This window comes from Symphalangus syndactylus, chromosome 14 (assembly GCF_028878055.3).
Source record: "Symphalangus syndactylus isolate Jambi chromosome 14, NHGRI_mSymSyn1-v2.1_pri, whole genome shotgun sequence".
Classification (NCBI taxonomy): Eukaryota; Metazoa; Chordata; class Mammalia; order Primates; family Hylobatidae; genus Symphalangus; species Symphalangus syndactylus.
In genome coordinates, this window is record NC_072436.2 from 40,246,273 (window position 1) to 40,270,394 (window position 24,122).

Here is a 24,122-nt window from a genome sequence, read left to right on the forward strand (position 1 = left end):
AGTGAGGTCAAATAACCTACTCCATTTAGTTTGTTAGCATCAGTCTTGGGCCAAAAGTCATGTCCACCTGATGCTGGGATTCCACCTCAATCAAATGAGGCAATTGGACTTTACGGCAGCTAACTGCTACTTACACATCAGAATTACCCAAGGAGCTTTAAACATATTTATCTATCCCTCTGACCCAGGCTGATTGAATCAGCATCCCTGGATGTGGGCTGGGAATGTGTCTTTTCAGCACACTTCCCCAGCAAGATAAAAGTGCATCTGTAAACTGAGAGCAGGAAACCAGTGGGCAAGATTGCCAACTCATGGAGTCAGGGACATGTTTAATTCATTTGTGAATCCCCTGGTACTGGCACATAGAAAGCATTCCATATTATTTGCAAAATGAATGAATGAATAAATGAGCAAGTAGGTGAATGATTCTGAGGTCTCCTCCAGCTTTGACGGCCTGTGACCGTGTGACTCCTGCATATGCATGAACACACAGACACAGACACTACACACATGCACAGACACACATACACACTTGGAGCAAAGAGGGATGAAGCCTGCCACACTGCAGGTGGTCCTAGCTGCCTGACCTCCCTTCCTCACACACTGACACACCTCTGTCTTTGTTGACCTGTATTTATTGTGCACCCATTGGGTGCATAGCCTAGCCCTAGGCCCTGGCCGGAGACCCAAACATGGCCTCCAAGGGCCAGCCTTACTTTGTGGAGGTCCAGGCCCCAGAGCTGGTTACAAGCATGGGAAGGGAGGAGGGTGGCCTGGCAGGAGGGCTGAGGAGGCAGTGCGTCAGCCGGCTGGCAGCAGCGGGTAGCAGAGGCCCTCTCTTGGCGGGCAGCCTACTTGCACACTTGGCTGAACAGAGACAATGGTGGCTGCTCCCTCCGGCCCAGCCTCCTTCCTACAGGCAGAGCCCCAAGTCCATGAGTCTCCGGAACCTCCCTCAGAGAACAAGCCCAGCTGGGAGGCAGCCAGAGGGCAGGATGAGGGGATTTCCCAGGGGAGAGCAGCAGAGACCCTCTGAGCTGCCAGAGATGGGGAAGGGGTCCAGGCACCCCACAGGAAGGAAGCTTTAAGGCGTGCGTAGGAAGGAGCCCAGTAGAGTCTCTCGAGCCTGGCCTAGGCCTCACCTGGTCGCCAGCCTCCATCCCATCCCTCACAACTCTCCTGAGCTGTGGCTCCTGCCAGGCAGACCCCTAAGGGAAACTGTCGCCACCTTTTACCTCTCTATCCTCTCCAGTGGTCAAACCTAGAGAACCTCCTTCCCTGCTGTGTTGGAACAAAGACTCCTTGTTCCCAGGGTTCCAGGGTTCCCTGCAAAGCTCTGGAGGCCCTACCCCTCCCAGCCCTCACTCATGCCTCAGCTCTGCTCTGTTGATGAGCAGTTGGCTATGTGTGACTGTTTCATCTGCTTCAGGGGAAAGGAAGACTGTAGGGGGAAAAGAGACACAAGGAGACAAAGGCACAGGGCCCCACAGCCTTGCGGAGCCCTTGAAGCCCCCTGAGGTCCCTGCCCAGAAGGCTGTCCCCTCAGTGGGCAGGACCTTAGCCACCCTGCTCCCTGGGTCACAGGAAGCTGGTTAGGAATTTCTCAAGAGTCCCTGATTCACTCTCCTGGGGCCTCCCCAAGAAAGTCACCTAATTCCCAGAGCAATACCATCCTCGGGGCTGTGGCTCCCCTGGCTGGGCTGCCCAGGGGCCTCTGCTGCCCCAAGCTCTCCCCTAGAAGCCAAGGGCACACCACATAAGCACTGGTTCTCAAACAAGTGCTGAGTTCCCAGCAAGTCTAGGAAATGACGCCACTCTGGATTCTGGGGCCTGGAGGGTGACACGGGCTGAGCTCTGGGAGGAAAGTCAAGTCCTCAACCTCACTCTTCCCTTGGGCGTGGCCAGGGACTGGGGCTGCAGAGGGACTGCCATGGGGGTGGTGGGGAGCACAGCAATATTAGGAAAGCTTCAGTGAGCACAAGAATGAGGGCCACAGGGAAACAAGGTTTGTCCTTCAGCAGGGAAAGGAGGTGCCTCATCCGTCATGGTGGACTCATTGAAATAAGTCTCCTCCAGGGAGGTTCATCTCAGGTCTACCCTAGAGCAGTATCTCTGAGGTGGTGCTGGCTTCACAGCTGATTGCGGTTCCGCTTGGGGATGATCTTCCGGTAGGTTCTGCGCTCTGAGATGTTGCGCTTCACCTTGGCCGTGGTGGGAGCCTCATCCTGGTGCAGGGTCGGGCTTGAGTGGGACTTCTTTAGGCTGAGCTTGGGCTCCCAAGTGCCTCCAGCTTCCCTCCCCAGCTGCTCCTCCCACAGGTCCAGAGCGTCGGAGGGGCAGTGCAGGCGGGCCACCAGCAGCTGCACGTAGGTCTCGTAGCGGGTTTTCTGCAACACACAGGCCCCACCACCTTAGCACCATCCTGGCTCCAGGTTGGGAGGAGGCTAGAATCATGAGGGACAGCTGACAGGTACATGAAGCTATGGCAATACAGACCTTGACAGGAAGAGGGCTGGACCAACAGTGAGTGTCAGTATAATGCTTGGGCAAGCAGACTGCAGAGCACACCTCTGGATAGTGTTACAATGACACATATCAGCCCAGCCCTGTTCTAATAATAACCAACCCCTTGGAGTGCTGTAACTAACATCCCTATGCCATGTTCCATCTTTGAGGCACTAAAAGATGTGTCACCCACAATGCCTGAGATCTTTGCAGCCCTACACACAAACAGCTCACATCTGTACAGCCCTAATTGCATCTAAATAGCATTTTAACAATTGGCATCTGTGGAGCATGATGCTAACTACCCTCATCTGCTTAACACTGTACTCCTAAGGCCGCTGCAGCTAGCATCCTTGGGATATGGTTTCCAGTTTACAAAGTGCTTCCTCAGCCTCCATCCCATTGGATCCTCATGCCAGCCCTGGGAGGGGGAACAAATCATTGTGGAAGGGAGGGCTGGTGCCTTGCTAAAGGTCCCAGCTGGTCAGTGGGAGGAAGAGGTTGGGTCCTCACAGCCACACCCTGAGGCCTCTGAGAAGTGGGGAGTTCACAGCCATGGATACAACCAACAAGCCAAGGGATAGTCTGGGACCTTGAAAGACAGGTAGAGGGGCTGCATGCAGGCACAGCGGGGACAGGCAAGAGGCGATGTTGATTCCCACTTCCTGGTCTCTGCCTCTGGGTGGCCTCTGATTCCCTCTATTTTCACATTGCATTCAGCTACCCTTCCTGCCCAGTGGACCCTCACCCTAAACAGGCACCCAGGACCCCTGAAGCAGGCACCCAGTGTTAGGATCCCAGATGAACTGACGTGACACCAAAGCAGAATTGGGGAGTGTGGGTGGATGGGTGAGGGTTGGGGGAGAGTAAGGGATAAAACACTTAAACACGGGCTGTAAAGTCAACAAAAGTCATTACTGGCCAGGGGCAGTGGATCACACCTGTAATCCCAGCACTTTGGAAGGCTGAGGCAGGCAGCCCACTCAAGGCCAGGAGTTCAAGTCCAGCTTTGCCAACACGGTGAACCCCTGTCTCTACTAAAAATATAAAAATTGTCCCGGTGTGGTGGCTCACACCTGTAATCCCAGCTACTCGGGAGGCTGAGGCAGAAGAATCGCTTGAACCTGGGAGGCGGAGGTTGCAGGGAGCTGAGATTGAGCCACTGCACTCCAGCCTGGGCGACAGAGCGAGACTTTGTCTCAAAAACAAAAAGAAAAACAAAACAAAACAAAAAACTGTCATTTCTTAGTTAAGACCATAAATGGGGCATTTAGAGCAGCATGTAAATTTACCAGATTTGGACGAGTAGTTTAATTTCTCTGTGCCTGTTTCCTCATCTGTAAAATAAGGATAACAGTACCTACCCAGAGCTGTCAACTGAATGAGACCATCCACGCAAGGAAGACAAGCTCCATAAATACTACCTATTAATATTTGGTAGGTATTAGAAGGAACAATTGAGCTAAAATATAGTTTTTCCTTCAACTTGGGAAAAGCCAAATATACTCTTAGGAGAAAGAAAACTATAAAATAACGTCTGCTATGGGTGTTTCCAGACAAACAGCTGCTATGTGCCCCCAGGACAAGAGGTGAAAGGCCTAAGTGCATGGGGACACGCGGGTGTCCATGTGGGAGCCCCTGCCCCTTTGCAGATAGCGCACACGGGCCCCGCCTTCACACAAGCGCCTCTCCCCGCCCGGCGCGGTCAGGGCAGTGACGGCTGCAGGGACCGAGGCAGCCACGAGAGGGCGGAGAGGGTCCTGCGCAGCGGAGGGGAGGTGGGCTCTGCCGCTCACCTCGTACTCCAGGTACTCCTTCCGCAGGCGATACTCCTCCAGCTCGCGGCTACGGCCCCGCCGCTCCGGTAAGTTCCTCTGCAGATCCATCAGGTCGTCCGAGGCAGCGTCCAGGCAGTTCTCGTGGGATCGATGCTGCTCCTCCTGCGAGCAGCAGGCGGTGAGGGACGCTGTCCCGGGCGTCCTGTCCACCGCTTTCCGGGCCCGGGTGTGCCGCCCTGCTGGTCACCTCAGTTCCCAGGCCAGGTGCGCAGCCCGCCTCCAGCCTCCCTGAGTTAGTCCTGGGGCTCCAGGTGCACATTCCCAATTCCACCGTACCCCACCCCTTCCCGGAGGCCATACCAGGGAGCTCTGGGCGGGGCCCACAGGCAGGATGGGCCGCACGAATCTGCGCTGGGAGCCCACAGCGGCGGGGAAGGGCGGCGCGGAGTGCGTGGCCGCAGCCAAGTTGATGCGCGCGATCCAGGAGCTCATCTCCTTGGCAGTGCTGGGGTAAAGGAGGTCGTTGGTCCCCGGGGACACAGAGTCGGTCCTGTTACCCTCCTCCCGCCCCCTTCTGTGGTTGGTTGCACAGCTGGCCAGCTGCTCAGGACTCAGCCTCCCATAGTTAGAGCCCTGCCACTAGCAGGGCACTCGACCTCTGACCATGGCTTTCTTATCAATAAAGAGGAAAATCTGGAGGCCGGGTGCGGTGGCTACGTCTTGGCAGGGGGATCACCTGAGGTCAGGAGTTCGAGACCAGCCTGGCCAACATGGTGAAACCCCATCTCTACTAAAAATACACAAATTAGCCAGGCACGGTGGCGCGCGCCTGTAATCCCAGCTACTCGGGAGGCTCAAGCATGAGAATCGCTTGAACCCGGGAGGCGGAGGTTGCAGTGAGCCGAGATAAGAGTCACTGCACTCCAGCCAGGATGACAGAGCGAGACTCTGTCTAAAAAATAAAAAATAAAGAGGACAATCTGAGGTGACAGATTTTATAACAAATGCCAAATATGATCAATCATTAGCAACTTCCCAGAATCCTGTGTTCTGAACTGGGAGGCTTTATCCCACTGACAAGGAAAAGGCATACTTTGCTGGCAAAGTTGGCCAAGGATGGGGAGGAAGCAGGCAATGCCTGGGCTTCATCCCTGGTCCCCAGCTCCTCTTCCTGCTGCCGCATTCTAAGAATTTCTGATCAGTATGGCCATTCCCACCAGGACCCCCTGGGGCCCACAGGCCTCAGGTGTCAGCAGGGTCAGGGGAAAGAGAATTAGGGCAGGGCGAGGACTTGCCACAGTCTCCCACCCCAGGGACTTACGGTGCCTGGAAGAGGTACAGGCGCCAGTCAGCCGTGCGCAGCTGGAAGACGTGAGGCTTCTTGGTGTAATCGGTGGCGGGGGTGGCCAGCGAGTGGTGCACCCCGACAGGCTCATCCACCATCTGCCCCACCAAGCTTTCCCCCTCCAGGCAGTGGTCTTCTCCCTGCCACCAGTCACAGGGGCTCAGAGAAGAGGTTATCATCAGCTGCCCACCCTCCAGACAGTTCTGGGCCTCTCTCAGTCTCCCATTCTAACAGGGGTGTTGCCTCCTTTCCTACCTTCAGGAAGTAGAGAACCATCCCTCGCAGTAAGGTGTGGAACATCTTCCAGCCACGCTTGCCCCATGGTGCTGTTCCAGGAACAGAACACAAATGTAGGTGGGGGCACCAGCATCCAGACACACTCAGACACACGCAAGTGTGCATATGCCCCCTGCGCCTCACATCACCCCCAGTATCTCACCAGGATGCACACAAATGCAGAACATGCTAACACAAGAAAACACATACAATCGTAGACAAACATATAGAGCCTCTCCACACACGGGCAATCTCCCCTGGAAACAAAACCATAGAACCACTCACATCCAAATATAGATATTCGTACAGATCATCTTCTCTCCAACTCCAAACACACACCCACTACCCCAAGTAGTGGCAAACACCCAGGCACAAACACAACTCCTTCCAGACAGCTTTCTAGTCCCTGCAGGATGATCTTGACCTTGCATACCCATCTAGAGGGGCTCAAGGGCGCAGGGCCCAGCTTTGGGGTGTCCCTCCCTGTGTACCCCACTTTGAGCACCACCTGCCCTCTTTTCCCCCTACCTCTCCACCCTGGTCTTGTGTGGTGAGATCCATTCTAAGCTCCTTGGACAAAAGGCAGCCCTAGAGCCCTGGCGGCTTCACAGCCAATGCCAGTTCCCATCCTGGTCGCCCCACCCTATTCAATCTGTGCTTGCACATTAGTCTGCTGAGATCACCACTCTGGTCATGTTGGTGCCCTAATGAAAAGCCTTCAGCTGCCTGCCGAATAAGGCCCAAATGCAGGCCCTGGCATGTGTACCTCTCTTTCACACACCCCATGTCCTGAGCAAACTCGGCTTGCTGTTTTCTCTGTGGGGGATGCCCTCTGCCCAGCTTCCGAATTCCAGACCCTCTTCTCCTCCAAAGTTCAGTGCAGATACCATCACTTACCAGAAGCCTTACCTCTCCCTGTCGCCACATCCCGCTTCCAAAACAAAACCAAAAGCCTTTTTCTCCTCACTTGATTCAGCCCCTAGACACTCAGCTCTTGCTACATTTTTTTCCCAGACATTGACACACTTGTCTAATCTCTACCTTACTACAGGGACTCTGGGGCCCAGGAATAACTAGGCCTGTTTTGTCTGGGTTCTCCTACCTACCCTCTAGTGCCTCACACAGCATCCAGCACATGGTCACTGTTCAGTATGCATTGAGGAAGGAACATGGGCTGGCTGCCTGTCCTCAATGCGGGCAGTCTCTCTGCACACCTGTGCATGCATTGGCACAGGTCCCTGAGTTGGACCGCTCCCAGCACGCCACCCTGTTTGTGAGCAGCAGACACTCACTCTTCTTGCCGTCTGCATCTTGATGCATCTTCCGAGCCAGGATGCCCTGCTTGTAGGTGGGCACCGTGGGATCCTGAGCCAGCTGAAGGAAGGGCTTGCTCATCTTGCCAGCTGGCAGGGACGGCTGGGCCTTCTCAGGTCTGGCTGCATCTTCTTCATCCCTGAACATCAGAGAATCGGGCTGGAAGTGCTGACTACGCAAAGACCACTGGGAGGTATCCATTGTCTCCCAGAGCCTTAGCAACCTCTCTTTTCCTGGGAAGCCACACCCCAGGACCTCCCACAAGGAGTCCTCCTTCAGAGTGAACCCATCAATTCCTGAAAATTCTGCCATACCCCACGCCCCACTACCTCTGGCCCTCTGGTATTACCTGGGCTCCTCTATCTCTTTCCCCAAAGCCCTGCCTCTGGCTTTGCCCCACTCTGAGGGGAGCACTATCTGAGTTTCTCTAACTCTCGGGTGGGTGACAGAGGGAGGACAGCCCAAAGACAAGGGAGAGGGGTGAGGAGGAGAGGGGAAAAGGAGTCTCACTCACACGGCCCACTCGAGCTTCTCACTGCGGATAGACCAGTAGAGGGCCTGGAACAGAAGCACACGGGTGGGCAGGGGAGCCTCAGGGCTGTGGAGCCTAAAGTCTCTTTGTCTGGCAGAGGTAGGATAGGGGCATATGTACAGCCTGCCTCCTCCACCCACAACATAGGTGCCCTTCCTCCTTGAGTAAGCAAGCGTCCATCCATCCGTCCGTCCGTCCGTCCGTCCGTCCATCCATCCATCCATCCATCCGTGCAACAAAGTATTTCTGGAGTATTTCCCAGCGACAAGCACTATGGTGGGTGCTACAGACATAAAGATGACCTGCCGGGCACGGTGGCTCACGCCTCTAATCCCTGCACTTTGGGAGGCTGAGGCAGGTGGATCACTTGAAGTCAGGAGTTCGAGACCAGCCTGGCCAACATGATGAAACCCCGTCTCTACTAAAAATACAAAAAATTAGCTGGGCGTGGTGGCGCGCACCTGTAATCCCAGCTACTCAGGAGGCTGAGGCAAGAGAATTGCTTGAACCTGGGAGGTGGAGGTTGCAGTGAGCCGAGATCACACCACTGCACTCCAGCCTGGGCGACAGGATGAGACTCCATCTCAAAAAAAAAAAAAGATGATGACCAAGGCAGACAAGTCCCTGTCCTGCCCATGCTTAGTGAGGACTTAACTAGTTCTCATGGAGGAGAAATGCATTACCTACATGGCATCCTACTGGGAGGGATCTGATGGAGAAGAAACTGGCTGACCAATCCCCACAATAAATGTGCAGTAAATGAATGAATGATGCGCTAAAAGTTTGACGTATTAACATATCTCACTTGCTTCTATAGCTCTTGCGGTGCCTAGCAAGAAGTCTGGCACATAGTAGGTGTTTAGTAAATGTTCATGAAGTACAGCCATGTACCATATAACAGCATCATGATGGTTCAGTCAAGGATGAACTGCATATATGATAGTGGTCCCGTAAGATTATGATGGAGCTGTCCTTTACAGGTGTATCATTTTTAATCTTTTCTGTCATGTTTTTATTGTACATTTTCTATGTTTAGATATACAAATACAGCACTGTGTTAGAATTGCTTGCAGTATTAAGTACAGCAGCATGGCATACAGGTTTGTAGCCCAGGAGCAATAGGCTATCCCATATAGCCCTGGTGTGCAGTGAGCTGTACGTCTAGGTTTGTGTAAGTTCACTCTATAATGTTCACACAATAGTGAAATTGCCCAACGATGCTTTTCTCAGAACACACCTTCATTGTTAAGTGATGTGTGACTGTGATGAAACAGCAAATGATTTTAATTGCTTATAACACACATGCTGTGTGCCAAGCACCATGCTGAGCACTTGGCAGATTTTATTTCATCTTGAGAATGGCATGGTAAGTGGTTAATACCCTCAGGAAGAACTTGAGTAGGCCAAGAGGGGTCAAATTGCCCAAGACTAGAATTCAAACTCAGGAACACCAGGCTCCCAAGTCTGAGCTCCAGACTTTCACCATGTGTAGCTTTGCTCTTCTCAGACTTTGAAGGGGTAAGAATGACTTGAAAACTCAAGAAAATATTTTAGGGGTCCCAGTCTCAGAGAGTCTGATTCAGTAAGTCCAGCACAGGGAGCCTGCAGATTTGCATGGCTAACAAATTACAAGATGTTTCTGATGCTGCCAGCCAGGGACCACACTTTTACTAGCCCTGCAATAAATAAGCCCTGTTCTCTCAAGGATATTTTGGCAAAGCCAGTCCCAAGCTCAGCATCTCCTTTGGAACAAAGAACCAAGGCTCCAGGTCCTACATGAGGCTCATAAGAAGACCCCGTGGCACATACCTTCAGCAGCTCCTTGGGGAAGTTCCCGCCGTCCCTCAGCCCATTCAGGTTGGTTATGAATTCCTGGCAGCTCATGCTCTTCCCAATGTTCTATAGCCACGGAGAAGTGGGATGACTCGAGCACACACCCCATCCCAATAGAATAACCCCCAGCCAGCCACCATGGAACCCTTTCCAGCTCCCCAGGCCCACATCCCTCAGGGGTGTTCCCTGCCCGGTCTCAGGCCTCTGGTCTTCTCCTCCCCGCACCCCTTGCCACAGCCTCAGTTCCCACAGGGACTCTCTCCACCGTCTTACCTGTCCATGCAGGTCTGTGTTAAGGAGCATGATTGCACATGTCAGGGTGTGTACCGAATCTGCCCCAGAGACAGGTGAGTGGAGAGAAAGCTCATTGGAACCAGGGCTCCTGTTTCCTCTGCCCACACTGCGTGGGGTAACCTCAGAACCCCTGGAATGCTTCCATTCTCCACAGCCCCCAACACACTCCCACCAGTTCACTGTCACCTACTGAACTCCCAAGCAGACATGGGTACCCCAAAGTTTCCCTGCTCTGCTGTCAGGGCCAGCCCCTCCCTACCTACTGAGGGGAAGACCCCTGGATTGCAGTGGTGGAAGCGTCTGGAGAACTGGTAGAGGATTCGCTCCCGTTCCTGAGTCTCCCCACTGAGCACCAAGGCCTGGAGGAAGCTCCTGCAAGGAGGGCCAGGGTCAAGGACAGAGCCCAGGAGCTTAGGGCCAATCAGATCCCAGCCTCAGGCTGGTGCCATTGCCCCATGCCATCCTCCACAGCCTCCCCAGAGAGGGCCCAAAGACATTACCGGAGGGCTCGGTCCAGGCTCTGGCCTCCAAACTGGAAGAAGGACAAGTACTCCTCAGCCACAGCCCTGCTGAAGTCATTGCTGCAGAGGGAAAAGGGGCATGCAGTCTGCACCAGGGGCCTGGGCTGGGGCCACAGATGCACTGGGGCCCCCAGGGCCTGCACACATTATGCGGTGGGACTGAGCAAAGGAAGGGCGCAGGCACGCTGGGCCTTGGGTCCTGACAGGACAAGGGGGCAGCCAGGGTCTGGTATGCCCTGCTACCCCATTCAGTGTACACTGGGAGACACTGGGAGAGACCTGTGAAGTCTGGTTGGCAAGGCAGTGGGGCCCAAGGACCAAGGGTGTGGAGAAGAGGTGACGCGGTGTGACCATGACTGACAGGAAGCAGCAGATACAGTGAGGGTATGGGGGAAAAGTCAGGAGGGGAGATGGGAAGGGAACCGGCCAGGGACGGGAAGGGGAGGGTGGCCAGTGGAGGGAGCCCTTCAGCAGCTCCTCCCTGGCTGCCTCAGCCTCCAGCCTTCCCCATGCTCAAAGCCCCTTACTTCTTCTGCAGGTATGCAGCCACTTCAGACTTCCGGAAGCCCTCCAGGTGATAGAGGCGTGAGGCCAAGTTCCAGGCTACCTTGTTGTTCCTGACGCCATTAGCTAGCTTGTCTCCAGCTGGTGGTCTCTGGCCTTCCTCTGGGGACTGTGCTTGGGGCATAAGGCTCCCAGGAAGCCTAGAAGAGTTCATCGGTGTCCTCAGATTCTCACTTGAGATAGACATGCAAGAGCTCTGGGTCAAGTGTTCTTGCAGGTCAGTTGTGGCAAGAGTTCCCTGAGCTCAGTGCCTTGAATGGTGGGGCCTGCCTGGAGGAGCTGGACCCAGGCCCTCACTCAGGGAAGAGACAGAGTCACAGCCAGACTAACTTAGCCTGGCCTGGGACCAGGAGAACCCCGAGAGGAAGGTATTCATGCAAGGTCTCCAGGTCTGGGGCCCTGCGCTTTCTCAGGTAAAGCACAGCCATATTCCGAGTTTATCTCACCTCAGGTTGCAGGTGCATCCCTGTCAGGCCCCTAGCATTGTCTTCTCCAATGCAAGGCACGTGGGATTGTCTCCCTCACCTGTCCTGCGGTCCTCCTATACCTCCCTGTCCCTTCCCCACCTCCCAGCTCTGGCTCTAGCCTCCACTCCTAGATCTGGAGCCAAGAAACCTGTAAGGATGGGCTGAGAACAGGAAGCTAGGTGGGCTCTAGTAATGGCAGCAGCTGAGGTAGTTCAGGAGGTGGTCCTCAGCCTCTCCCTTCCCCCACCTAGCAGCCTGGATGACAAGGAGACTGGGTGGTGACCTATGACCCAGTGTGAACAGGCCCGGGTGACCCTCAGCCGACTCAGTACCTCCAAGTCCAGCACTAAGACTCTCAGATGTCACTCAGTCCAATCTTTACCTGACTCTTCTGTTTCCCCCACAATGTTACAATCAAGTGTGGGGTATTCTAGTTATTTAAACATTCATTATCCAAGTGACACAGTTAGGAAGTTGAACTGGTAAGCAGAAGACACCATAATATGAAAACATTCCAGGGGGCTGGGTGCAGTACTCACGCCTGTAATCCTACCGCTTTGGGAGGCCAAGGCAGGTGGATCACTTGAGGCCAGGAGTTCCAAGCCAGCCTGGCCATCATGGCGAAACGCTGTCTCTACTAAAAATACAAAAATTAGGCAGGGTGGTGCATGCCTGTAGTCCCAGCTACTCGGGAGGCTAAGGCAGGAGAGTCACTTGAACCCAGGAGACGGAAATTCCAGTGAGCTGATATTGCAACACTGCACACCAGCCTGGGCGACAGAGCAAGATGCCATCTCAAAGAAAAAAAAAAAAGAAAGAAAACAGTCCCTGATAAACAGATATATAACATTAGAATTCACTTAAACACCCTCACTATCTAACACAGCTGAGTCAGGGTTAATGGGAGGGTTAACCCCATGCCCATCACAAGGTCCTTGGGTGATGGCAACAGAATGTCAATCAGTGCCAGAAACCAAAGAACCATCTTCCTTATGCATCTGGAAACTAGGCTACCCCGTGGAGAGGTTCAGAGGCTTGGTAGCCAGAGAAGTTCCAGCCTCTGAAAAGGGAGGGTTCTTCATGCCAAAAATTAAAGTTCACCCAACCCAAAACAGAAGTAAGTAAATCTAACTAAAATGAGAACATAATTTCATAGTAAATAATGAAAAGGTTTAATTGGAGCTTTATCTCCGTAAATGTACAAATAAGTTTATTTAAATCTTATAGTAAACACAATGCCTAAAATTTAATTTTCCCAGCACGAGTTTCCTGGCTGGATAAGACATCTTGTATTCTTGCTTGATTTTCACAGTAAGATCATAAAGGCCATTAAAAACAGTAACAGGCTGGGTGCAGTGGCTCATGCCTATAATCCCAGCACTTTGGGAGGCTGAGGTGGGAGGATTGCTTAAGCTCAAGAGTTGGAGACCAGCCTTGTGGTCTGCTGGGCAACATGGTGAGACCACATCTCCATAAAAAACAAAAATAAGTAAAAATTAGCTGGGTGTAGTGGTACATGCCTGTGGTCCCAGTTACTTGGGAGGCTGAAGTGGGAAGATCACTTGAGCCTGGCAGGCTGAGGCTTCAGTGATTCATGATTGTACCTCACACTCCAGGCTGGGCAACAGAGTGAGATCCTGTCTCAAAAAAAAATAATAATAACAGCTATTTTGAAATATAATTCACATACCATCCAATTCACCCATTTAAAGTGTACAATTTACAGCCAACTGATCTTCAACAAAGCAAACAAAAACATAAAGTGGGGAAAGGACACACTTTTCAAAAAATGGTGTTGGGATAATTGGCTAGCCACAAGAAGGACACACTTTTTCAACAAATGCTGTTGGGAGAATTGGCTAGCCACAAGACGGACATACTTTTTCAACAAATGGTGTTGGGATAATTGGCTAGCCACAAGAAGGAGAATGACACTGGATCCTCATCTCTCACCTTACACAAAAATCAACTCGAGATGTATTAAGGACTTAAATCTAAGACCTGGAACTATGAAAATTCTAGAAGATAACATTGGAAAAACCCTTCTAGACATTGGCTTAGATAAAGATTTCATGACCAAGAACCAAAAGCAAATCCAATAAAAACAAAGATAAATTGCCAGGACTTAATTAAACTGAAGAGCTTTTGCACGACAAAAGGAACAGTCAGCAGAATAAACAGAAAATCCACAGAGTGGCAAAAAGTCTCCACAATCTATACATCTGACAAAGGACTAATATCCAGAATCTACAATGAACTCAAACAAATCAACAAGAAAAAAACAAATAATCCCATCAAGAAGTGGACATGAATAGACAATTCTCAAAAGAAGATATATAAATGGCCAACAAATATATGATAAAATGCTCAACATCACTAATGATCAGGGAAATGCAAATCAAAACCACATTGTGATAACACCTGACTCCTGCAAGAACGTCCATAATCGAAAAATCAAAAAATAGACATTGGCATGGATGAGGTCAATAGGGAACGCTTCTACGCTTCTGGTGGGAATATAAATTCATACAACCACTATGGAAAACAGTGTGGAGATTCCTTGAAGAACTAAAAGTAGAACTACCATTTGATCCAGCAATCCCACTACTGGGTATCTACCCAGAGGAAAATAAGTCATTATAAGAAAAAGATACTTGCATACACATGCTTATTGGAGCACAACTCACAATCACAAAAATGTGGAACCAACCCATATGCCGATCAATCAACGGGGGCATAAAGAAACTGTGGTGTGTATGTGTGTGTGTATATATATATATATATATACACACACACATACACTATTATATATTCAATTATATATAATTGAATCACATATATGATTGAATATGCATATGTTATTGAATATATATATATATGATTGAATACTACTCAGCCATAAAAAGGAATGAATTAATGGCATTCACAGCAACCTGGATGAGATTGGAGACTATTATTCTAACAGGAATGGAAACCCAAACATCTTATGTTCTCACTTATAAGTAGGAGCTAAGCTATGAGGATGCAAAGGCGTAAGAATGACACAATGGACTTTGGAGACTCGGGTAAAGGGTAGAAAGCGGGTAAGGGATAAAAGACTATAAATAGGGTGCAGTGTATACTGCTCTGGTGATGGGTGCTTCAAAAACTCACAAATCACCATTAAAGAACTTATTCATGCAACCAAACACTACTTGTTCCCCAATAACCTATGGAAATAAAAATTATAAAAAAGAAAGAAAAGAAAATTCAAGTTAAAAAAATAAAATAGGCCGGGCGTGGTGGCTCAGGCCTATGATCCCAGCACTTTAGGAGGCCGAGGCGGGCAGATCACAAGGTCAGGAGATCGAGACCATGGTGAAACCCTGTCTCTACTAAAAATACAAAAAATTAGCCAGGCGCAGTGGCAGGTGCCTGTAGTCCCAGCTACTGGGGAGGCTGAGGCAGGAGAATGGCGTGAACCCGGGAGGCGGAGCTTGCAGTGAGCCGAGATCATGCCAGTGTACTCCAGCCTGGGCCACAGAGCGAGACTCCATCTCAAAAAAATAAATAAATAAAATAAAATAAAATAATAAAGTGAGGTCAGGAACGGCGGCTCAGACCTGTAATCCCAGCACTTTGACAGCCTGAGGCAAGTGGATTCGAGAGTTCAAGACCAGTCTGATCAAGAGTTCGAGACCAGCCCGGCCAACATGGTGAAGCCCCCTCTCTACTAAAAGTACAAAAATTAGCCTGGCATGGTGGCACACGTCTGTAATCCCAGCTACTCGGGAGGCTGAGGCAGGAGAGTCACTTGAACCCGGGAGGCAGAGGTTGCAGTGAGCCAAGATCGCACAGTTGCACTTCAGCCTGGGCAGCAAGAGCAAAACTCTGCCCCAAAACAAAACAAAACCAAAAAATAAAGGGTACAATTTTATGATAATTTATATTTGCATACTTTTTTTTTTCATAGTTCTCCCTCATCTAAGTATTATTTTAGTAACAACACTAATTGACTAGGTCATTTTTAAAAGCGTATTTTAGGGCTTTGTCAGTTGATTGTTCGAGTAATTCTCTTTAGATGTGACAATTTGTTCTTTATTTTTATTTTCTCCTTTTCCATTGTTCACTGGACAATCTCTTTTGGTTCGTGACTTGTCAGTGGTTTTCCATGTGATTTGTGAGGTCTTTCAGCATCACTTTCACAGATCTTATGAAATCATATGTTTTTTGCCAGGATTTGTAATTACACTTTTCTGTTAGCTTCTGTTGTGCTTCTCCTGCATTGTGTAGTGTTCATGAGCCTCAAGAGGCAGTGAGAAGTCACCAGCAAAGACCCTGACCCGTCTGTGTTAGGTGGAGAGGGTGCTTAAGTGAAACCTAGTGTTATTTGTCTGTTTATCAGGGAACGTTTTCATATTATGATGACTCCTGCTTACCGGTTCAACTTCCTGTGTCACTTGGATAATGAATGTTTAAATAACTAGAATACCTGATTGTAACGTTGTGGGGGAAGCAGAAGAGTCAGGTATAGATTGGATTGAGTGACATCTGAGAGTCTTAGTGGTGGACTTGGAGGTTCTGAGTCGGCTGAGGGTCACCGGGCCTGTTCATACTGGGTCATAGGTCACCACTCGGTCTCCTTGTCATCCAGGCTGCTAGGTGGGGGAAGGGAGAGGCTGAGGACCACCTCCTGAACTACCTCAGCTGCTGCCATTACTAGAGCCCACCTAGCTTCCTGTTCTCAGCCCATCCTTACAGGTTTCTTGGCTCCAGATCTAGGAGTGGAGGCTAGAGCCGGAGCTGGGAGGTGGGGAAGGGACAAGGAGGTATAGGAGGACCGCAGGACAGGTGAGGGAGACAATCCCATGTGCCTTGCATTGGAGAAAAAATCCCTAGGGGCCTCACAGGGACACGCCTGCCACCTGAGGTGAGATAAACTAGGAACATGGCTGTGCTTTACCTAAGAAAGTGCAGGGCCCCAGACCTGGAGACCTTGCATGAATACCTTCCTCTTGGGGTTCTGCTGGTCCCAGGCCAGGCTGTCAGTCTGGCTGTGACTCTGTCTCTTCCCTGAGGGCCTGGGTCCAGCTCCTCCAAGCCCCACCATTCAAGGCCCTGAGCTCAGGGAACCCTTGCACCTGCATGGACTGCACCATTAGGTCTATGACATGAACCACTGCTGGTTCCTGCTAGTCCCGTTAACATGACTCACATTCAGCCAATTAGAAAACAAAACGCCTTTTTCAGTGTAGAGATCCCAGGGGCTGATAGTCTTGAGGCAGCATTCTGGGACAAGTGGACATCAAGGTTGGTTTCTTAGTTGGCCTATTCCTACCTCTGGTCACAGTTCTGGGGTTACACAATCCTATGTTGGGCCCCAAGATCCATTCCCTTGGTCCCCATCAAACCTCTACTTGATGAGATCTGAGCCAGTGCCCCAGGCCTAGGTTCTTTGGTGAATGCGTCCCAGATACCTCCTGAAATTCAAAGCAGTTCATAATCCCCACATCACAAGCTCTGACCTTGCACTTCCCTGGCCTGCCAGCATGGCTCCAGTTTTTCTGGGCAGGCACACGCCCTTGCTCAGGTTCCTTGGGCACCTCCTCCCCTTCCTCCTCTCCTGGTCTCCAGCTGTGGATGCTTCTTTTAAGGCCCTGCACCAGCACACTCAGATCTCGCCTCCACATGTATAAGTATCTGCTGTTTTGTTTCTGATGCCTCTGAACCTTACGGTCTTTCTCAAAACTCTTCCTGGTACCCAGTCATATAATTCTTGCTTAATAAATATGAGTATGTTTAATTCCAATGTGCATTTCTCACCCTCCTTCCAGACTAGAATTTTCTTAAATGCATCCATAATTAGGAGCATGAGAGCCAGTTAGTCTGAGACTTACTGTTCTGCAGAAGTCAGGTGAATGTCAGGCTGGACGTCTCCAGTCTCTGCAGGCCTGGCTGTTCCTTCACTCTTTACTTCCTCGGCTGGTTTGGGGGCCTCCCCTGCCTCCTCTTTCTTCAGGGAACTTGGCTCTTTCCCATCCGTCTCCAAGAGTGAAGACTGTGAAGCATCTAGTGTCCACTTGGGCAAAATGCCTGAGCTGTGGTGTTGAAGTTGCGGGCTGCCCTCCTGGGACGATGCAGGGCTGCGCCTGGGACCAGGGCCTCTGCTCTCAGATTCTGGGCTGCTAGGCTCTGGAGAAGAAGCTGGGCTCCTCCAGGGGTAGGGGGCCAAGGTGCAGGGAAGAGATTCCTGGGGTTGCCCAGCCTCCCTCTCATCTGAGGAAGAACATGAAGTGAGGCGGGCACAGGGCAGGAGGCAGGAGAACAGCTTGGGCACCACCTCCAGAGGCTCCCTCCCTGGGGCTCCTCCCCTGGAGCCTGGCAGCATGCCCTGTCCTCCCTCAGGCAGTGACCTCTCCCACTTGCAGAGGCAGCAGACAGCGGGCTGCCGGGACTCAAGCCTCCAGGCAACTAAGGGCTCAGGACCTTTGCTAAACCATTAAGACCCAAGGGTAAGAAATGCCGGGCCTTTTGTACATTTCCCTCATTTACTTTTAAAGAGGCAGGATTTAACCCCAAGTCTGCCTGGCTTAAACACAATATAATAGGGCCCATTAATGGCAACCATGGATCCAAGAATGATCTTTGTCCTCACTCCAAATTCCAAATCCTCCCAGGACCCAATTTCCCAAACCCCCTTATTAGGTCTCACCTCTGTCCTGGGAGTTAAGAGTCACCTGGGGCCAAAAAGGACCTCCTTTCTGCCAGCCCTCAGGGCTGAGAGAGGCCTGTTGAGAGAGGCAAAGGCATTCCCATGAGCCCTGGAGACACAGAGAGGTGGATGGGGGAGAGGCCAGGCAGGGAGAAGGGGAAAGGAGGGGAGGGGAAGGATGCCATGAGTAGGCAGAAGCCCCTCCGTCCTCCTCCCACCCAGGCTGGAGCCTCAGTTCAGAAGGGGAATCCTGGATATGAGAAGCCCCACATCCTAGGATTGTTGGTGCTAGGCCCTGAAAATGAATGGGCTCATATTCCTCTTCCAAAGAGGGAGAAAGTAAGGCCCAGAAAGGGGAAGCGACTTGCCCAAGGTTGCACAGGATGTGCAGCAGGGCCAAGATCAGATCCGACACATCTTGATTCCCAGGTCAATGCTTCGTCCACACACGGTGCTGCAGATGGAGCAGGACCAAGCCTATCTCCCTGAGAAGTCTAGAGAGAGACAGAGGAGAGAAGCAGAGGAGAGGTGACTAGAGGAAAATTGTTCCCAGGGCCTTTCTCAAATCCCATGAAGCCTCCTCCCTTCACAGTCTGCCCAGATGGCCCTGCCTCAGGTGGTGCCAGCCCAAGGAGGGGCTGTGTTTTAGGGAGGGTGATAGCCCCAGGCACTGGGCTGGGTGGGCTCTGCCTTCCCAGACAGGAGCCAACCTGCAACTTATAGCGTTCCCAGGCTTCCCTCTGAGAAGTCAGTGCTTAGAGCAAGAAAGTCCATGGTGGGTGCAGTGGCTCACTTAATCCCAGCACTCTGGGAGGCCCAGGTGAGTGGAACACCTGAGGTCAGGAGTTCAAGACCAGACTGGCCAACATGGTGAAACCTATCTCTACTAAAAATACAAAAATTAGCTGGATGGGGTGGCACACACCTGTAATCCTAGCTACTTGGGAGCCTGAGGCAGGCGAATTGTTTGAACTTGGGAGGTGGAGGGTCAGCCGAGATGGCACCACCGCACTCCAGCCTGGGCAACATAGCAAGACTCCGTCTCAAAAAAAAAAAAAAAGTCCTGAGAAAATGGACCTCCACAGGCACAGCCCTAACTGCCCCACACTGGGGGCCCTGGCCCATGGTGGAGGGGACTCCCATCAGTACCCAGGAGTTTATCTGATCTTGGGGCTCCAGTGACAGAGCTGCTCTAGGTAATAGAGCTGATCTGGGTAATAGCTCTTCATTGTTCTCAGGGAATTGAGAGATTAGAAAATTACAGCCACACTCTACCATATTGAGTCTCCTTATCTCTTAAGGAGAGGCCTCCCTGAGAAAACTGCGTTCCCTGTTGTCTCACAGAGCATGTCCCCATCCTTAGTTGATATTAAGAATCTCTGCCATTGTCATATGGGCCTGATCTATTGACACTGGACGGGGGAAGAATGACAGATGGTGAGCTAAAAGTAACAACCTGCTGAAATCTGTCAAGAAGAGAGAGGACTGGACTTTTGAAATAGGCATCTCTCTGTTAGGGGCAGAGGTCACCCTTGCAGGCTGAGTGCTGCCCTGTTATGGTTGGGAATATCTTGGAGGTGGGAGGGGAAGAATCTGAGAATGGCCTGGAACATGCTGCAATTGGAGGAGCTGTTTGTTCTCCAAACGTATCTAGGCATAGTCCCTTGGAGCTGGTGAGATAGAGACATTTGTGGACTTAATTATATCAGCTGACATCATGGCATTGATAAAATGTCCTATCATTCTGAAGGTAACACTGGTCCTGATTTTCTGCTCTATTACCCTGCTATATACTGATGCAGGTTATCCCCAAAGCTCTTAGCATCAGAAAAGAATGTTCTGGACCTGGTGACCCCCAAGGAAGACCCTCCCTTCTGTGTTCCCAGTACAGCCCCGGTTGGTACCCAAGACTGGGCTTACCTCACTCTCCCCCTGACCAGGAGGTGCTGCAAGACCCCCCTCAGTGGCAGCCACTGAGGCCCAGCAGATGGAGTGTGGTTTATAGACTGGCACAGGGAATGGAGGGGTACAATGCCCACTGCTAGCAGCGCCGTCCCCCAAATCCGGCTCACTTTCCAGCTCCCACAGCACTGTGTCTTCTGGGAGGGGAGGCTCCAGAGTCGCTGGACTCTCAGGTCCAGTCCTCACACCTGCATGGGAGTCTGCAGCCCCCCAGGAAAAGCGTTCTCCAGAAGCACAGTTCTCTGAGCAAGGACTCTCCAGGAAGAGGGGGTTGCTGAAGAACATGCTCTCCTCCTCAGCTCCCCACTGTGGGGAAGAGTCTGGGGTTCCCTCTCTCAGCCATGCCTGGCCCTCCCCCTCAGGCTCGCTGCTGTCTTCCCCTGAGTCTTCATTCTCAGGTGGGCTGGAGTGCAGGCCTGTGTCCCCGGGGAGGTCCACAGGGGGCCTGGGGAGACAGCATTTCAGCCCAGCCTTGAGCCCTTCCGTCTTCTCCAGCTCCTCCTCCAGGTCTAGGACACACATCTGGGCCTGCAGGATGCCTGCCCAGAACACTACCTGCGTGGACGTGCTCCGGTTCTGCTGTGGGCTCCCCGGTAGATGGCTGGTCACAGGTGACCCTGGTGATGCTGTGCTCTGCCTGTGCTCCCCCTGGGCAGAGCAGCTCCCCAGGTGTGTGAGCTCCACGCCGGAGCCCCAGGGAGGAGCATCTTGTCCGGTAGATTCAGGAGGGTCAGTGGCCCAGGTTTGCTCCTCACAAGGCTCCGGCGGATCCTCATGGCTGCACGTTTCCCTCGGGCACTCTCCTGGGTGGGGCTCCAGGCTGTCTCCCAAGTACAGGTTGAGAATTTCCATGGGCTGGGGGTGGTCAGAAAGTCTGTAGTCACCCATCATCCACCGAGCAAAAGCTGCGCAGGAGTCCCCCGGAGCATCTGCTTTCACAGTCTCACTGTGTGGACTAGAGGGAGCACTGGCCGCTGGGGTAACTGGGAATCCATATCTACCCTGGAAATGCCCAAAGCAAGTGCAGGTTAGGGAAGGGCTGTCAGCCTCTGGAGGCACGTATGTAGTGTGTTAGATGTGTTTGGAGTGTCTTCCCAATCTATGCCTGCTGCTCCTTAGCACTGCCCTCCACAGCCCTGCTGGGAGTAAAGAGTGTACCACATACTCCATCTGACCCCACAATCTCTAAACTTGCACCAGGGCAGCATCTGCCCCAAAGACACCCATCTGTTGGCTGAAGGTAGCCCATGTGCCTTAGCTGAAAAGAACAAACTGGCCAGATCAGATCCTTCTCTTGGGCATTTGGATTGGAGAGTGTGGAGACCGAGGCGGTTGGCAGCAGGAACAGAAGGCAGAAATGCCCTAGGTATCAAGGAAGCAGCTGCAAGACACAAAGGACATGTAAACCAAAGCATGTGGGAGCCAAACAGACACAGACTGGAGGTGAGGAGAATGCAACAGACTCATGGAAGAAGCAGGCACCCATGACACGAAGGCCACAGCCTGCCTTACTTCCACTTTCCAAGGCTCCTATCCTTGGGGCCTTACCCTGTTCACCAGGCTGGCTCACAGGCTGCTTCCTGGTCCTTGTAAGCTGTTGACAGCTTGGAATTTGGCCCAGGTAGAAGCAGCAAGGGGCCTCTGCTTAACTCAGCCCAAGCCCTCATGAAGGGAGGATGGTTCAGCCCTGCTGCCCACCACCCAGCAGACTGCCTGCTGCATGGGGAGGAGATCTCTGCCTTCTAGGGAAGAAGAGGCTGGGATGTGGCAGCAGTGTCTGCCTGGAGCTGCCTCACATCTGCCCGGAGCTGCTGTGTGCACAGGATGCACTAACACTCTGGGTGGGCCCTTATCAGATGAGCCCAGGAAACTCGCAGGGTGTTTTCTAGAAGCATGCATCTCCATCCCCTGCATGTAGCCCACCGCTTACGTGGCTCTCAGAGCAGCCCCGCTTCCTCGGAATAGCTGGCTTGTTTTGATCCAAAGCACACTGTGAAGCTTGTAACTTGTTTGTCTCATGGTGCTGGCTCTCCACAAAGTGGAAGTGCAGGGTCAAGTACACAGGTCCTTATGGCATGTCGTAAGCACTCCCCTGGCAGCTGTCTTTTTTTTTTTTGAGACAGAGTCTCACTCTGTCACCCGGGTTGGAGTGTAGCGGCACAATCTTGGTTCACTGCAACCTCTGCCTCCTGGGTTCAAGCAATTCTCCTGCCTCAGCCTCCCGAGTAGCTAGAATTATAGGCGTCCACCACTATGCCCTGCTAATTTTTTTTTTTGTTTGTATTTCTAGTAGAGATGGGGTTTCACCATGTTAGCCAGGCTGGTCTCGAACTCCTGACCTCAAGTGATCTGCCCACCTTGGCCTCCCAAAGTGGTGGGATTATAGGTGTGAGCCACTGCACCCAGCAGCTGTCTTTTCTTATTTTCCCTTTGCCTCATTTTCTTCACTCACAGATTCCTATCTTGAAGGCTTGAGTGTGTGCTTGTGAGCTGTATTAGAATATTTTGGGAAGCAAGACTATTAACAAACACACACATGCTCCCAATTTATAACCATGTGTGACTTCCAGATACCCAAGAACAACAGCCCCTTCCACATGCAGTTAACCAAGCCTGTCCCCACCCACCACTCCCCCAACCTCGCACCTGAAAGATGAGCAGTCCCCTGCGTGTCCCTGTTTAACAGATGAGGAAGCCTTAGCCTGAGTCTGGCTTAATGACTCACAGATGGTGACAGGGGCCAGACTCCAACCCCAGACCATCCACCCTCCGGTCTGCAGCTCTCTCTGCCCTGTCCCTGCTCCAGTATGAAGAGAGTGAGCCCAGGTGGCCTCGTCCAGGGCCCCAGACCTCACACTGAGGTCCTCCCACAGGCAGCCTGTAGGACAGGAGCTTGACTGGCATGCCCGGCCCTAACCAGCACACATAACAAACCCATGGGGATCAGCTCCTCCCTGCCCAGCACTAGAGAACATAAGCTGAATCAATAGCCACATGGACCGCAGCTCAAACCCTCGTCTTGCCACATACAATTGAGTGGATGAGCCTGGAAAGTTCCTTAGCATCGGGGAGCCCCACTGCACAGGGGAGCTAGGGTTAACGGAGGTGATTCACGCAGCCTTCAGCCAAGGCTTGGCCCACTGTTAGACACTCAGTAAGTGGTAACCCTCAGCACTCTCTCACCAAGGTCAGGGGGTCCAGCTGTTATTCAAGGTCACCTAGAAAACATCGCTTTGCCCCATGCCTTTATCTGGAGGGCACCTGAGAGAAGGAAGGAGGGCCAGTATGCATTTCGGTTTCTTATTCACTTTGGAAGTATCCTTTTTCTAAAAGTGCCTCCAAAAGGAAATCTCTTTCTGGGTTTTTACCCCTCCCTCTGACCCAACCCCTGCATTCCTGTTTTAGAATAACAAGAATCTAGACTTGCTGGATGACGGCCTCAGGATTCTGATGTTTCAGCCCACCCGGAATGGCCCCTGACCGGCCTTCAGGGCCCTTCCACCTGTTAGTTATGGCAGCCTCCCCAACAGGCTGACTTCCCAAGAGGGGGCCCTTTCTTATATTTAATCTTGTACTTGATGCTCTGAATCAAATGGATCAGATTTGGTCTTGTCAGAGATGTTTGAACCAGAGCGGCTCCATCTTGAATAGGGGCTGGGTAAAATAAGGCTGAGACCTACTGGGCTGCATTCCCGGGAAGCTAGGCATTCTAAGTCACGGGATGAGATAAGAGGTCGGCTCAAGATACGGGTATCCTTAATCCAGCAGCCCAAGCTGCTGCTCCGCCTATGGAGTAACCATTCTTTTATTCCTCTACTTTGCTAATAAACTTGCCCTCATTTTATGGATTCACCTTGAATTATTTCTTGCACGAGATCCAAGAACTCTCTCTTGGGGTCTGGATTGGAATCCCTTTCCATTAACAGTCTTGCCTTTCATTCTTCTCCCATGGATCCAGCCTTCACTCATCATTCTAGGATCTGCCTTTCCACCTCACACCACTACCTCCAGGTAACAGTATGTATGGTTTACTCCTTAGG

At 51.8% G+C, this 24,122-nt stretch overlaps 1 protein-coding gene across 7 annotated transcripts in view; it reads right to left on the reverse strand.

Annotated features, from left to right (window-relative positions):
- Positions 1-312: 312 nt before the first annotated feature.
- The window catches only part of PSD4 (pleckstrin and Sec7 domain containing 4), a 45,868-nt gene continuing 22,058 nt past the window's right edge, over positions 313-24,122 (reverse strand). For 3 of the 7 annotated variants that reach the window (XM_063616616.1, XM_063616614.1, XM_055241424.2), the window contains exons 2-17: positions 20,041-21,084; positions 18,489-18,614; positions 18,121-18,196; positions 17,306-17,684; positions 10,926-11,102; positions 10,378-10,458; positions 10,137-10,249; positions 9,857-9,915; positions 9,560-9,649; positions 7,733-7,776; positions 7,197-7,357; positions 5,884-5,954; positions 5,605-5,768; positions 4,644-4,788; positions 4,302-4,445; positions 313-2,387 (exon numbers count right to left, since the gene is read on the reverse strand). In XM_063616616.1, coding sequence (XP_063472686.1) covers positions 2,130-2,387; positions 4,302-4,445; positions 4,644-4,788; positions 5,605-5,768; positions 5,884-5,954; positions 7,197-7,357; positions 7,733-7,776; positions 9,560-9,649; positions 9,857-9,915; positions 10,137-10,249; positions 10,378-10,458; positions 10,926-11,102; positions 17,306-17,684; positions 18,121-18,196; positions 18,489-18,614; positions 20,041-20,973 — 3,021 coding nt within the window. In that variant the 5' untranslated portion in view covers positions 20,974-21,084 and the 3' untranslated portion in view covers positions 313-2,129. Of the gene's footprint in view, positions 2,388-4,301; positions 4,446-4,643; positions 4,789-5,604; positions 5,769-5,883; positions 5,955-7,196; positions 7,358-7,732; positions 7,777-9,559; positions 9,650-9,856; positions 9,916-10,136; positions 10,250-10,377; positions 10,459-10,925; positions 11,136-17,305; positions 17,685-18,120; positions 18,197-18,488; positions 18,615-20,040; positions 21,464-24,122 lie in introns of all 7 variants that reach the window. The other 4 variants (XM_055241423.2, XM_055241422.2, XM_055241421.2 and 1 more) reach the window with 2 other exon arrangements.